This window comes from Musa acuminata, chromosome BXJ1-4 (genome assembly GCF_036884655.1).
Source record: "Musa acuminata AAA Group cultivar baxijiao chromosome BXJ1-4, Cavendish_Baxijiao_AAA, whole genome shotgun sequence".
Lineage (NCBI taxonomy): Eukaryota > Viridiplantae > Streptophyta > Magnoliopsida > Zingiberales > Musaceae > Musa > Musa acuminata.
In genome coordinates, this window is record NC_088330.1 from 514,234 (window position 1) to 528,438 (window position 14,205).

At 41.1% G+C, this 14,205-nt stretch overlaps 2 protein-coding genes across 3 annotated transcripts; both read left to right on the forward strand.

Annotated features, from left to right (window-relative positions):
- The first annotated feature begins 575 nt into the window (after nt 1–575).
- On the forward strand, nt 576–2,519 carry LOC103980451 (WAT1-related protein At5g07050). The gene is made up of 7 exons (XM_065154125.1): nt 576–872; nt 955–1,017; nt 1,108–1,224; nt 1,323–1,572; nt 1,649–1,807; nt 1,896–2,047; nt 2,123–2,519. Exons 1-7 carry the CDS (start codon nt 679–681, stop codon nt 2,334–2,336), a joined length of 1,149 nt encoding a protein of 382 aa, XP_065010197.1. The 5' UTR covers nt 576–678; the 3' UTR covers nt 2,337–2,519.
- Nucleotides 2,520–6,685: 4,166 nt separating this feature from the next.
- LOC135672256 (uncharacterized) lies at nt 6,686–14,179 on the forward strand. 2 transcript variants are annotated; one of them, XM_065180715.1, is made up of 6 exons: nt 6,686–6,838; nt 7,846–7,918; nt 8,406–8,499; nt 12,812–12,925; nt 13,011–13,065; nt 13,188–14,179. In XM_065180715.1, exons 1-6 carry the CDS (start codon nt 6,806–6,808, stop codon nt 13,620–13,622), a joined length of 804 nt encoding a protein of 267 aa, XP_065036787.1. In that variant the 5' UTR covers nt 6,686–6,805; the 3' UTR covers nt 13,623–14,179. The 2 variants fall into 2 exon arrangements, with proteins under 2 accessions (XP_065036787.1, XP_065036788.1); XM_065180716.1 differs by lacking the exon at nt 7,846–7,918 and having other exon boundaries at nt 6,700–6,838.
- The last annotated feature ends 26 nt before the right edge of the window (nt 14,180–14,205 follow it).

Genomic DNA, 14,205 nt, shown 5'->3' on the forward strand with positions numbered 1-14,205 from the left:
TTACAGAATAATTATAAGAATTATATTTTAGAAGAGAAATCGGGAGTAGTGTGATCTAATCCAAAATATTTATCAGTGTTATCAATATATATATATATATATATATATTTATTTATTTATTTATTTATATATCAATGTCACCATGCACAGTTGATTCTCCTCGACCCATCGAGGGGTCACGGCGTGCGTTGCACGTGCGGAGGTGATCGGCAACGCTACGGAAACGCACAGATTGACAAGTTTTTATGACGTATGTGCAGTACACCCCAAAGGTTCGTGTACATGCGCCGAGAACGGCGAACCTTATCCGCGGCAAACTTCGGCCGTCGATTCTTACCATCCAACGGTCCTGATGCAAGGACCAGCGCGCCGCGTCCGAAAGCGACCCACGCCATTATTTCGTGGCCACGATACTAGCGCGCCATGCATCAGCACGCACCATCCCGAACCCGTGCCACATATGGGGCGGATGCCCGCAGTAGCCCCCATCCACTTCGGACGTATGGATTTTCCACGGCGCCCCACCGTGGCGAAGGCGCACCGCACTCTACCCGCGAGCACTATAAATCGGAGCCTGCCGCCAGTCGCTTCTTCTCAGGTGAACGAAGAGTGATCGATCCCTCATCTTCTCTTTTTTCCCTCTGCTCAGATCCTGGTAGCTCTTGGCTCTTCTTCCTCATGGGTGGCTACAGCGAGTACCTGCGGAGGGCGAAGCCATACATCGCCATGATCTCTCTCCAGTTCGGCTATGCCGGCATGAACATCATCACCAAGGTGTCGCTCACCAACGGGATGAGCCATTACGTGCTCGTCGTCTACCGCCACGCCTTCGCCACTCTCTCCATCTTCCCCTTCGCGCTTTTCCTAGAGCGGTACGCTTCTGTTGGGCTCATCTCTTGCGACGCTATGATAATGGAGTCTGTGCTTACAGTCGCGTGTTCGTTGCTGCCACAGGAAGGTGCGGCCCGCGATGACGAAGTGGGTGTTCTTGCAGATATTTGTGTTGGGACTTCTCGGGTGAGTTCTCGTATAGTCTCTGCACGCAGTACTCCTATCTATGTATGTACACAAACAGAGCTCATTCCTCGATGCTTGATGCTATTACAGGCCTGTGATCGACCAGAACTTCTACTACGTTGGACTCAAGTTGACCTCTCCTACCTTCTCGTGCGCCATGAGCAACATCTTGCCGGCCATGACCTTCGTGATGGCCGTGTTATGCAGGTTGGTCATCAGCTGATCTTTCTGCTGCGTGGTAATTTGTGTTTCGCTGTGCAAGCTAATGAACTGGTTGTTCTGGTGATGTGGGATTCGGATGTTAGGATGGAGAAGGTGGATCTGAAGAAGGTGATATACCAGGCGAAGGTGGCCGGAACGTTGGTGACTGTGGCTGGGGCGATGTTGATGACACTTTACAAAGGTCCCTTGGTGGAGATGGTTTGGACAAAGCATGTTCATCCTCATGCATCCAACTCTCCAGCCGCCACTGAATCGAGCAGCAGGGACTGGTTTCTCGGCTCCATCTTCCTCATCCTGGCCACCTTAGCTTGGGCTTCTCTGTTCGTCCTTCAGGTAGCCAAGTCTGTAGCATACATGAACTTTCCTTCGTTCCAGAGTACTGACTGTTTGATCTCTGCAACTCTCGCAGGCAGTAACACTGAGGCGGTACTCTGCTCAGCTGTCTCTCACGACGTGGATATGCTTCGTAGGGACATTGCAAGCCATAGCCGTCACTTTGGTCATGGAGCACAAGCCTTCTGCTTGGACCATAGGCTTTGATATGAACCTCCTTGCTGCTGCCTACGCTGTGAATACTCTTTTCATGATCTCTGACTACCCTGCACCTGTGATCGTTATATGATGGAAGGTATGCTGATCTAAGCTACCATATGCAGGGAATTGTCACATCTAGCGTCGCTTACTATGTTCAAGGGCTGGTGATAGCGAAAAGAGGGCCAGTCTTTGCATCGGCCTTCAGTCCTCTGATGATGATCATAGTTGCCATCATGGGCTCTTTCATCCTGAACGAGAAGATCTATCTCGGAGGGTGAGTTTCCATGTACCCCTGGGGATCCCAAAACCTCCAATTCTTATCCCTCTGTTTCTTCGATGTGGTTTGCAGCGTTCTTGGTGCGATCCTCATTATTATCGGGCTCTACTCGGTTCTCTGGGGGAAGTACAAGGAGAACAAGGAGAAGAAAGAGAGGGAGGCCATGTCTTTGCCCGTCGCATTAAAGGAGAGTGAAGGATGTCAGCATACCAACTCTGGCGAAGAAATAAATGGAGATGCTAAGAGCTCCACCGCAGTCAATGCAGGGGACACACCAGAAGCCTAATCATAGACCCTACTATTTCGTGCTAATAAGAGAGAGAGAGAGAGAGAGAGAGAGATGATCAAGGAAGTCAACCTTGTTTTTCTTCCACTTTTTTCCTTTTTCGGTATGCGTGGGCTACATGTAAGCACTTCGAGATCGGAGATATAATGACATTGAGAGCGTCTAACACCCTCTCTTTCGGCACATGTCACTCTCTCTCCTCTTCGTCAGTTTGTTCAATCATCGAGAAAGGCTTTGCATGCTATCACAATGTCACCGTTGTTCTACTTTCACCACTGTGTATGACCAGGAAACCCTAACCCAAACATGCTTTCCGGTGTGGTGAATGCCTATTGTCTTCAAACTTCATGTCCTCCTTGAACAACATGATGCTTGTAGTCTTAATCTCCACAGATAATACAAGTTTCGTTGCAGACATTCATCAGTCATCTGATGCTTGGGATTAGAATATATATAGAGCTCAGAGAGTATGTGATCCATCGTCAGTCATTATTTGTTAAGAATGTGTGATTCCAACATAGATTTCTTCCACCCAACCAACCAAGAAGGGTTGGTGGGAAACAGTAAAGCCAGGTGTGGTTGACGACAACCGCACTTCGCCATGGAAGAAGGAAGAATAATTCATGCATGAGCCCCATGGCACTCACGGTGACGAGAGCTATTGCAACACGCACCAACGATTCTCCACATCTTCTTTTCCTCCTCCTTTTCCACACCCACAACTCCTAACCTCTTGTAGATGACAATTAACAATGGCACAGTAAAGGAAACTCCATTACATGATTCTAGAAAAGAAACAGTTGCTGTCATGTTCCTGTGCTGCTTCTGCATCCACCATGACAAGTTGGGACTCCAGTGCTCAGCCAGCACTTGCCATTTTGACGTAAAATATCGTTGTTGCAGAATGAAATCACATCGGATGCGTTCCTACTCGTTCTACATGATTCGTTTGGTTGCTAGGTGTGTTGGATTAGCAATAACGAGAGCTTAATGTTCGTGATGACATGAGCATGCAACCAAATATGTTTATATATATAAGGTGAGTCATGGAATTGGCTTTCTCTGCTACATTCTTTGATGGACCACGCATCTTTTTTTTTTATCATAAGTAAAAGTGGATATGGTAGATACGAAGACGCCAATTTTTATAAGCCATAATGTTTATGTTAGATTACTATAGCTAAAGTTAAAACTTTTATTGGAAATATATATATATATATATATATATATATATATATATATATATATATATATGAAATATGTATGGATAATGCCTTTCATGACTCTTCATGGAGGTTTATCGAATGTTGTGAAGATGTCATCGCTTATTTGACATCGATGCAGATCTCTCGACGATAATCTAACAAGTCATGCATGACACGTCGGAGAGGTACTATTACTCGTCTGACATCGTATCAAGTCATCTATCATATCAATATCAAATCAAGACGATGAAACAAATATTTGGTTGTTGGAGAAGCTCCGTTGAGCCGACATTAATCTTTTAACATAGAGAAAAAGAAAAAGAAACCATGGCTTCTTCTTGTCCAATATATATTTTATTATCTCAATTTTTCTTTGCGTATGCTAAGGGAAATTTTACACAAAAATATTCGAACATCACATATCGTCGATTCGACACCCATTCGGATTTCATATTATACGTTCAATGAATCGTCCACGGTACTAACTGCAATAGTTTCAGGTAACTCTTTGCATTTGAGTAATGCTCAACAATTTGTGAGATCATTTTCATCGATTAACTCTTTGCTTAATCTCGATAGTCATCAAATCATAGAGAACTCTCTAAGCCCTCTAAGGTATGTCTGTTGTACAATCATTCGTAGAAACTAATGTCATGGGATCTAACATAACCCGTAGGATCTGAATTTTGAACATCTCATACAACTAAATTATGCTTTAGCAACATAAAAAATGAAGTTTTGAACCGACGATAATCACCTCGGTCTTAAAAATTCAATAATGTACATAAAATTAACTTCAATTTTTTTGTTTTGTTTGCCTTGTAAATTCAAGTAAAGACCCCAATATATATTTTTAAAAACTTTTTGAAAGATAAAAAAAGAGCACTAAGAGGGGGGGGGGGGTGAATTAGTGCAGCGAAAAACTTTCAACGTTTAAAACTGTGTTCGTACGACAAATGCGATTTCAGTAGAAAAGGCGATTCGTAAATTACTTTAACTTGAGATCAGGTAAGAAGCAGTTAAAACAAATATATAAAGGCAGTTTGTAGTTATGATGGAAATCAGAATGTAAGCGCAAACTGAAATACGATGTTCATACGAGAAAAGCGATTTATGTCTAAACACGATTCGGAAAATACCGAGCTTGGAAACGCAATCGTAAAAGCGCAGAAGGCAGTAAGCTATAAAGGAGGTTTGCAGTAAGGATAATCAGCTCAAAGTAAATGCAAACCAGAAAAGACGAGAGTTTACAGTGGTTCGGTCAATCGTGACCTACATCCACTCCTCCGATTCCTCTTCCGTCGAGGCCACCGGCATCCACTAACGATCTTCTTTTACTAAGCGAATATCAACCTCCTTCTTACACCCCTCTTCTCCTTTTACTGGGTTTAGGAGACAACCCTTATAAGCACTCACTCTCCTCTCTTAAATAGAATTTTAACACTTAAGCTAGAGGAGGGAAATTCTAGAGATTGCAACAGTGTTTTCTCTCTTTTAATCTCTCTATGCTTGTATATTTTACCTAGGGATTGGAGGGATATTTATAGGCTCCAAACCAGTTTGAATTTGGAGCTCAAATCTGTCATCTCCCAGAATTCCGGGGTCTGGCGGTTGCACCGCCTGACAGGGCTCGAAGACTGAGCCTCTGGGCAGTGCCATCGCTTGGCAGAGCTCGGAGACCGAGCTTAGGCGATTGCACCGCTGTCAGAGGCGGTTGCACCGCCCAGCCAGAACTCGGAGACTGAGCCCTAGGCAGTGCCACCACCGACCCAAGCGGTGCCACCTCTGGGCGAGAGATCTGGGTCCGAATGTGTTGATCCATTCAGCCCAATTTGGTTCTTTCAAGGGTCCAATTGCCCCTAGATTAAGTTAATGGGATCACCTCCCAATTCTAACTTAATCATCGTGCTAACTACGATAATTCTTAAGACTTTTACTACAGCTTGCTCCGGTACATCAATCGCTTCTTTCGGCGAACTTCCGACGAACATCCGATGGTCCTCCGACGATGCTCCTACGGACTTCCGGCAAACTCCTGGACTTACGACGATCCACTTGGCGAGTTCTGACGAGCTTCTTTTGGCAAGCTCTTGGACTTCTCGGATTTGTTCCCGCATAACTTCCAACGACCGTCCGGACTTCCGTCAAGCTCTCGAACTCCCAACGTGATCATAGTCCTAACTCCGGTGCAACTCCTGCTGCATGTCTTACTTTTATCGTAGTTAATCCTGCACACTTAAAATAAAACTTCGATCGAGACAATTAATCCTAAGCAATTAACCAAGTTGTCTGACATGTCATTGGTCCCTCGACGCTTCGTCCGATTCTTCGGCGTATTGTCCTCTCCTGCAGCCTATTGCCCAATCGGTCAGTTGACTCCGCAACTCCGATATCCTTGGCACAATACTCGCTCTTCTTGGCCCAATGCTAGAGTCCACAGCCCGAAGCCTTCTGTCGATACGTCGACCGATCCATCGACCCGACGTCCAATCTTCTGACATGTTTCTCTGGCACAACATGATTTTTCTTGTTTTAATTGTCTCATCATGATCGAAGCATCCTACGTTACTTAAAACACATATTAAAACATAAACACATATCAAGTGGTTTCATCATCAAAATACGAGATTCAACAAACTCAATAATTAAAATTCTATCATAGCAAAGGATCACGTGTTCAAAATTTATTCCATAAAATATTTTCAATTAATTCAATTTTTTGGAACAAGTTCAAGAAAAATAATAAGCAAATATTCAAAACGAATAAACCATAGAAAGAAAGCTTTGATTCCCAAACGAACCGATCCGAATTCGAAAAAAGGATTTTTATGACGCTTGAAAACTAAGGAACGAGAGAATTGATCCGAGAGATATTTATTGTCTTTATCATAAGATCAGGATCGATATATATATTTGGTAAAAAGAATAATCACTTGATGGATATATATTAATTACAATAAATTAATATATAGTAATAAGTCATAATATACGTGTAAATTATTTTACGGTAAATTTATATAAATATAAAAATCATTGATTTTACGGCGATTATATTAAATCTGACGTAAATATATTTAATATATATAAAAAAAAGCCCGCTCGAAAGCGGACGCCAAACCCAAATCTCCCTCTTTTTCTCATTCTTCTTGCCTGGTTCTATTTCTTCGGGATAAGAGTCCACAAGTCGCGCCTTTTCCGCCTCTGTCGTCGCCGTTTGCTCTCAATCCGAGGCCCGCAGGAAGAACTTGGAGCGGTTCTGATGCGATGAGGAGGAAGCTTCACACCCGTTTTCCCGCCGTGAGTTTCCTCTGCTTCGGGCTTTCTCTCGTTGCCTTTAGAGCAAACTCTGCAGCTTCTTGATTGATTTTGGTTGCTTTGTCGTGTGCTTTCTTCACCCTTCTTTGGGTTTACAGTTCTTGGTAGAGGAGACTAGGGTTTTGCTTTCTTTTTCTTCTACTTCTAACGTAGCTTCTCGATCGATTTGGGTGTTTGTTGTTCGGTGTATGCACCCTTTGCTTGATTCGGCCATCTGTTGTGGTGAGTTAATTAGAGCTTTGTTTTGTTTCTTTTCTTGTTCTTCGTCTGAATGAAATCATTGAAAATAATAGCTTCAAGGTCTTGTTCTTGGCCTGTGAATGTTGCCGGACGGTTCTTTATTTTGTTATACTTGTTGATATGTATAGCTCGATAGTGGTGCACATATAGTTTATGGGCAGGTACAGATTAGTGTACTATTCTGTGTAGCCGTATTATACTAGCCTGACTGGTCTTTACATTCTTGTTACCGAGTACTTTGTTCTAGTTGTATTAGGCCATACGAGCAGACCAGGTAGCAAGATCAAACTAGATGTTATCACATGCATTTTGTTGTTGTTGTTGTGAATGGTGGAATCTGAACATATAGGTAGCCAAATGAATAATTCCTAAGTTCAAAAAAATTCTATAAACGTTAACCATATCCATGTGAGTTCATATGGCATATTAGTTTTTGTCGAGAAGAATTTGTGTGCCTAATTAGTTGTAGTTATGGAAACATTGAGACGAGCATCTCCAGGTTAAGATGCAAAGACAGCTTTCTGCAAATTTTAGTAAATGAGGTGCATAAATTTGATTATTTTTCTTTACTGTAACTTTTTTTTTATTATCCAACTAAAGGTCCTGTGTTCCTCTTAAATTTGACCTCCTTAAGTATGATAGTGATTTGCTTTGATTTCATATATGGTGTGTAACCTGTGGATAAAACTGCTTCTATGCATTCATCTAGTTTCAAGAACCATCTTATGATTAAATTATTGTGTTGGCAGACCCGAATAAAGAAAATTATGCAATCAGATGAAGATATCGGGAAGATTGCACTTGCTGTACCTGTTCTAGTATGTGAGTTCTTATGCTGGATATTCAACTCTTGTTTCATGAAGTGAATCATGAGTTGGACTAATTTTACTTAAAGTTTTTCAGCTACCGCTTGTTTAGATTGAATAAGATGAACATTTTGGGGGGATAATATGAATTAGTCCTGAATTTTGCAATTATAGCACATCATCCAGATGCTATAATGCTTACTGTAGCAGTATTTGTTACGAACAATTTTAGATCATTTTTGCCCAAAGTCTCATCAGAGATGTTTCCTTTTTAGACCATGGTTGTTGTGAAATCTTAATTCTGTGCAAACATCCCATGCACAGATAGGTATGCACGGTATGGATCAAACAAATGCTGTTATATGTTACACATGCATGTCCTTTATTATATGAATAATTAAATATTTATGCCTCTCTACTTTTATAGGTATCACCATGGATACTCGTTCTGACTTGTTGCTATGTACACTTGAATTTACTCTTTTTTTATTTTGATTTTCCAGCCAAGGCATTGGAATTATTTCTACAAGACCTCTGTGGCAAGACATATAGCATGACTCTTCATAGAGGAGTTAAGACAATGAGTTCTTTCCATTTGTAAGTGACATTTATTCAAACATATCTTTCCAAGTAATATCACCTGAGGCATTTCTTATTTTTTCATCTTTGGCGAACAAAGATAATATAACATTAAAGATATTTGCATGGATTTCTATAGTCTTATGAGGGTACAAATATATGTGGAGTTTTAGAGGCGTATAAAAATATTGCCATGTTGGAAAGGTGGTTATGGTGCTACTTCATAGAGCCTTATTTTCTCTGTCATAAACTAGTGAAGATTATCATGATCGACAGCAAATAGGGTCGAATTAAATGAATGGATTCAATATTTCATGCGAATCACTGGAGATTCTTTTGCTAGCATCTTAACTTTTTCTCTGACTAATTTGTTGCAAGTAGACATTCTTTGTTATCTTTCATCTCGTCACATCTGTTATCTTTTATTATTGTACTTTCATTTTAAGCATTTGTATGTTAGATTGTGAAATTTAAATTATGTAGAAATTTGATGAAATAAAAATGATGTTTCAAAATTCAAAACTGTCATCGTTCGTCAATGGTAAATAGAATAAACAAGAATTTGTTAAGCCTAGGTATTTTTTCTCAATAAGTGATTATATTGACATGTAATCTAAATTCTCCAGTTCTCCTTTGGTCTAATACGCTGAATTGAATATATATATCATATATTTATATTCCATCCATGCATTGAATGTGACTAATGTTTAAATTCTGTTCAAATTCAACAGATGCACTGGGAATGGTAGTCTCTACATTTCGGAAGTGTGTTTTAGCAGTGGGAATCACCTGATACTAGACATAGGAGAGAACCTCACATATGTTTTGTCTTTCCCAGCTTTAGAGATTAAGACCAGTCAGGACTGTCCATTGTTTTAGGAGATATTACAGGTAGCTTCTTAAGCACCCGTTTAGATTAAGCTGACCTAAGAACCATTCGACTTAAACATAGATATGGCGTTGGGTGGATTGACATTAGATAACCTAATTGCTTGTGCTGTTACTATGGTCTAATTCAGACTCGTTGTTAGCTTGTGATCACCCATGCTGAGCTCAAGCCTGCCTTCTTGATAACCATTCTGACTGACTTGAATATGTATATCGAGTTTATTTTGCTTAATGAGTCTAAGTCCTAGAATCATGGCGTTCCTTGGGTTCCTTAGTGAAAGAGCACTCATTGTGCATGGTGCCAAAGGCGAAGGGAGCTTCGATACACATGCATCTTATCTCAGACAAACAATTTATGGAGGGACTAAGGTGACTCAACTTACGGTGGCGAGCACTCTTGAAGAATATGTCGTAGTGCTATCGTTTGAGTTTTCATAATGGAAGTCGGGCATAGTGGATATTATGCTTGGGGTAGAGGCCCAGAATCCGAATAATGACATATCAAACCATCAGCCAAGTCGCTAAATTTCCAGAACTACTAGGCAATAGATTATCTTAGAGTTGCGTTTTGCCCGTATATGACTCGAGAGCGAGCAGACAAAGGTGATCGTCGAAGGAGCAAACATAATCAGAGGTGGCAAAGGCCCTACAATATGCTGGTAGAGGTCAATGAGTTTCTTATCAAGATAGTTGAAAATGGGGGACTTTGGGTCGATGCAGGAGGGCTCAATCAAGAAATGGAGTAGGTAGTATACGGTACTTATCATTTCTGCTCAAACGAGTAGGTGATAAAAATAATGAAGAAGGTTGTACACAGTGATTTCAAAAGGCGCTCGGGTGCTCGCCTAGGTGCTCGGGCGAGGCAAGGCGAGGCCCGAGCGCCTCGCTTCACTTCCAGGCGGTGCGCTTCAAAGAGGCATTGCCTTGGCGCTCGCCCGAGCTCAAGCGCTGGGCGCTTCAGGCGAGTGCCTGGGTTAAACCAGGCGATCGAACCAGCGTTTTAGGTCTAGTTCAGTCTCCGGTGCTTTAGTTGGTTCAATCGAACCAACTAAAGTACCGATATCAACTGCCGCTGCCCAACCCTAACCCTGCTCGCATTCATGCTACCGCTGTTGCTGCTCACTACCACTATCATCGCTCGCTGCTCCTGCTGTCGCCGCTCCCGCTGTCACCGTTACCGTTGCTCGTTGTCGCTATTGCTATCGTCGCTCATCGCTCTCGCTCCCGTTGCGGCTACCACTACTCGCCATTGCTGTTGCCGTTGCCACTGTCGCCGCTCGTCGCTCTCGTTGCCGTTGCTCACTTTTACCGTTATCGCTGCACCCTCGGTCCTCCCTTACACTCCTCTTTCTTCTCCTCTTTCGAAAGTATATTGTTAACAGTATACAGTATATTAGTAACAGTAATGTATTTATATTTATTAGATTAATGATATATTATTTTAATTTTAATACTGTTAAATAATTATATTTATTAATTATATTATATATTTTAATATTTTAGCGCCTCGTTTCGTTCGAGCGAGCGCCTCGGGCGTTTTTGGACCTTGGCGTCTTTTGACGCCTAGCGCTTTTTAAATCACTGGTTGTACAATCTGAGAGGCAATCGAAACGTATTAAAGATTTGCTCCAAGTCAGGGTGAAATTTTATTTTTATTTTTTGGCAAAACTTCTTGCATTCCATAAGTTTAATGATAATGAGAAGGCAAATCACGGTAACTAACTCAGTTTAAGGAGTGTAAACATTTCATGTGCTTCAGAAGTGCGAGCAAAGAGCAGGCGAAGGCTATAACCAGCTTGATGCATGAAGTACAACTCTCAAGGAAATTGGTAGAGTCAAGTAACTTTTGTCTTCTTAACTCTCGAAAGAATGAGTGAAACAAAGAACTTTAATTCTCTTAGTTATATAGCAGAAGAGCTCTGTAGTTGTTCGAAGACTCTTTGAAGAGACGTAGTGATAGACAACATTTGAGAAATCCTCACCAATAGTGATTGGTTATATTGAAAGTAAATTGTTCGTTTTATTTTTTAACAAAATATTAATCGAAAGTGAAAATGATGTGAACCTATTAAGCAAAAGAGAAATCAATGGGCAAATCTTGTAGAGGAAAGACCTCAAAAGCTTTAAAGTTTGCAAGATGATGCTTATTAAGGCTCCAACAAGCATCCATCCAGCTTAAGCGACGCGAGACGTTTGAGAGACTAGTGCGCAATAAGGAATGTCTTTTCCTTTATCTAAGAGATTCGTAGAATTTAGTGAAGATCAGTATAACTCGATCGACCCCACAGTAGAGTTAGAGTTACTGGCGAGTCGAAGCAGCGATAGCAGATTGAAGTTCTACTACTCAATAATAGTGATAGAGAGCAGTTGGGAGCCGAGAGGCGCATTGCAGCTGAAGCATAAGATTGAAGATATAGCAAAGGCGAGGAGAAATAACGTCTGTAAAGGCTTCGACGAGGAAGTTGAAGGTATAAATGAGGGAGAATGTCATGGACAACTCTATACACAAGGTGTTCGTTGTAATATTTTTGTGTGTTTGTGCCTTTTGATTTTGTTCATGCTTTGCATTGTATGTATAAGGCTTGCAGTAGGATTGGTAGCCCTATTTCGGTTGACTTTTATAGTTATTTCAGTCATGTACACGCAGGTTGTGTGCGATCGCCGCTCAAAGACAAAACTATCCAAAAATAAGCCATATAGACAACCGTTTTTGGTATTTTTGGCTTTGCAGAGTGGTGTGAAGTATCAATCGGTACAACAACCTGGAGTTACCCGGGTGGCACATGGCTGGATGGGCTTTTGAGGTATTGTCTAAGTTTGATTCGCTGTCTTGTTCCACAATAGTGTTATGTGAGCAAATGTGGGACTTTTGGTCGCGGCGGACCTCCTTGTGCCCTTTATCTGGTGATCGTTTAGAGATTGTGAAGTCTATGTTTATAATTTGCATTGCATATCAAGTGTTTTCTGAAATATCTGCTTGTGTGATCCCGAGTATAGTGCTTCTTCTAACCCGTCTTCTCTTTTGCAAGTCCTTAAGGGATCCTAAGAGATTAAGGGGAGATTGGTCCTTTGCGGATAGATACACAAGGGTACTATATGATTTAGGCAAATCCAGTTATGTATGTAATAGTAAGTGAATAAAATCCAGTTAGGAACATTTTAGATGTTAAATAGTTAGGAATATCTATATTCCTCTTATGAATTTGTCTCGTGCAACTTGATATAATTTAATAGATTATCTAACTGGTGTATTTTTTTGCACAAAATATCCAAATTTAAAGGAAATTCACCTATTTCTTTTCTGTTTTGAATAAGTTTAAGGTACTGAAGTATTCACCATTTACATTTTGTGCATTCTGGTTTGTTCATTCCTATTAGTTAATATTTTTGAAGTTAATAGGTTTTAGTTTTGAACATCTATTGTTGTTTACTTCAAAATCAGGAAGCAGTGCGTGCACAAGTTTACCGTGTTTGATTTCCTAAAAGATCTAGTGAGCAACGTTCCAGATGTTGGTGGCTCTGATGCAGATCCTGATGATAAAGCCAGCAAGAAAAGGTTCTCAGACGTAGATATACAATTAGTGTTCCATGTTCTGTGCTTTTGTAGAATATTCTGATAACTGGTGTCACAATTAATTCAGGAAAGCTGCAGACGAAGACAATTACAGTGAAGAGGAGACAAAGAGGAGCAACAATGTGAGTCTCCTTGTCCACTGCTATCGAATGACCTCCATGGGTTGCCTCTCCATTTATGGTTTCTTCCATATTCATCAGATAAGTGGTATTTATTGCTGATAAAAGGCTTTTCATGAAAGCAGGAAGCCTGTCGCAGCAGCAGCAGCCGCAGCCGAAGGGGCCAAGGGAGGAGGTGTCGTGGAAAAGGGCGTGGTTCTCTTGTCGTCGATGGAGTCGAGAAGGGCAGTGCTGACTTTAACATATACGAAGATGATCCTGGCACTCAACATGATGACGAACTCACTTACAGTGAAACTGATCGAGATATGGCAACAGCATCTGAAGAAAATTGTGTTACCAGTAGCAGCGTGCGTGCCACTGTTGGGAACTTTGACTTGAACTTAGATTTCAGTGACATCGAGGAGATAGCACCAGCCTCAGCTACAACCGCAGCGGCTATGGCAAGAATCTTTAAGGTGAATGGTGATCTAACAGATGACTATCTGGGTTCGTCAATTTCCAATATGGATAAGATTACTATTGATCCTGTTCAGTTTGCATTATCACACCGAGATTAGATGAAGAGGAAGAGGATTATGAGATTGTACAAGGATGACCATTTTGCGTTTGTCTTTTTGGCTTAGAGGTAAGATTTACAGTTGGATCTGACTCCTAGCGTAGTGTTGCCAAATATTTCTACATCTTCTTGGGTGATCAAACTTTTCAAAATGACAGGATGATAGACATTATGTAGTTGGAATATGTGATCACAGCAGCTAAGGAAATATCCGATTGTGATCTGAGCAAGTTCCCGAGTTGCAACATTGTGACACATTCAAATTGGTTGAATTAGTTGGCATCTTGTGCTGGTCTCGCCAAAGATGTTGCATATATTGGATCTTTTCTAGTGTCAGTTCACGGATCATGTCTATGGTTTGTTGCAACTCTAATCCTGTTATCCTTAAACTTCCGTCATGATCCTGGTGAATGCCATTACAAGTCTGAGATTGCTATGTAAATGTGCGGGTTTGTACTCCGTGTAAAGGAGCTTCAGCAAGATCCATCTCTTGATTACACTCACAACACTACCTACGCTAATGTTATCCTAAGCCCTGTCTTCATTTGTTATTTATTATTTATTGATCCCCCATGCTGACACAC

What these genes read in the sequence shown, in the direction of transcription:
- LOC135672256 (XM_065180715.1), top strand. Translation starts at nt 6,806, where the DNA reads ATGAGGAGGAAGCTTCACACCCGTTTTCCCGCC. An exon ending in ACAATGAGTTCTTTCCATTT is followed by an intron (nt 8,500 to 12,811) that starts GTAAGTGACATT and finishes CTTCAAAATCAG; the next exon opens with GAAGCAGTGCGTGCACAAGT. An exon ending in GATAAAGCCAGCAAGAAAAG is followed by an intron (nt 12,926 to 13,010) that starts GTTCTCAGACGT and finishes CAATTAATTCAG; the next exon opens with GAAAGCTGCAGACGAAGACA.
- LOC103980451 (XM_065154125.1), top strand. Translation starts at nt 679, where the DNA reads ATGGGTGGCTACAGCGAGTACCTGCGGAGGGCGAAGCCATACATCGCC. An exon ending in TTTGTGTTGGGACTTCTCGG is followed by an intron (nt 1,018 to 1,107) that starts GTGAGTTCTCGT and finishes ATGCTATTACAG; the next exon opens with GCCTGTGATCGACCAGAACT. An exon ending in GTGATGGCCGTGTTATGCAG is followed by an intron (nt 1,225 to 1,322) that starts GTTGGTCATCAG and finishes TTCGGATGTTAG; the next exon opens with GATGGAGAAGGTGGATCTGA.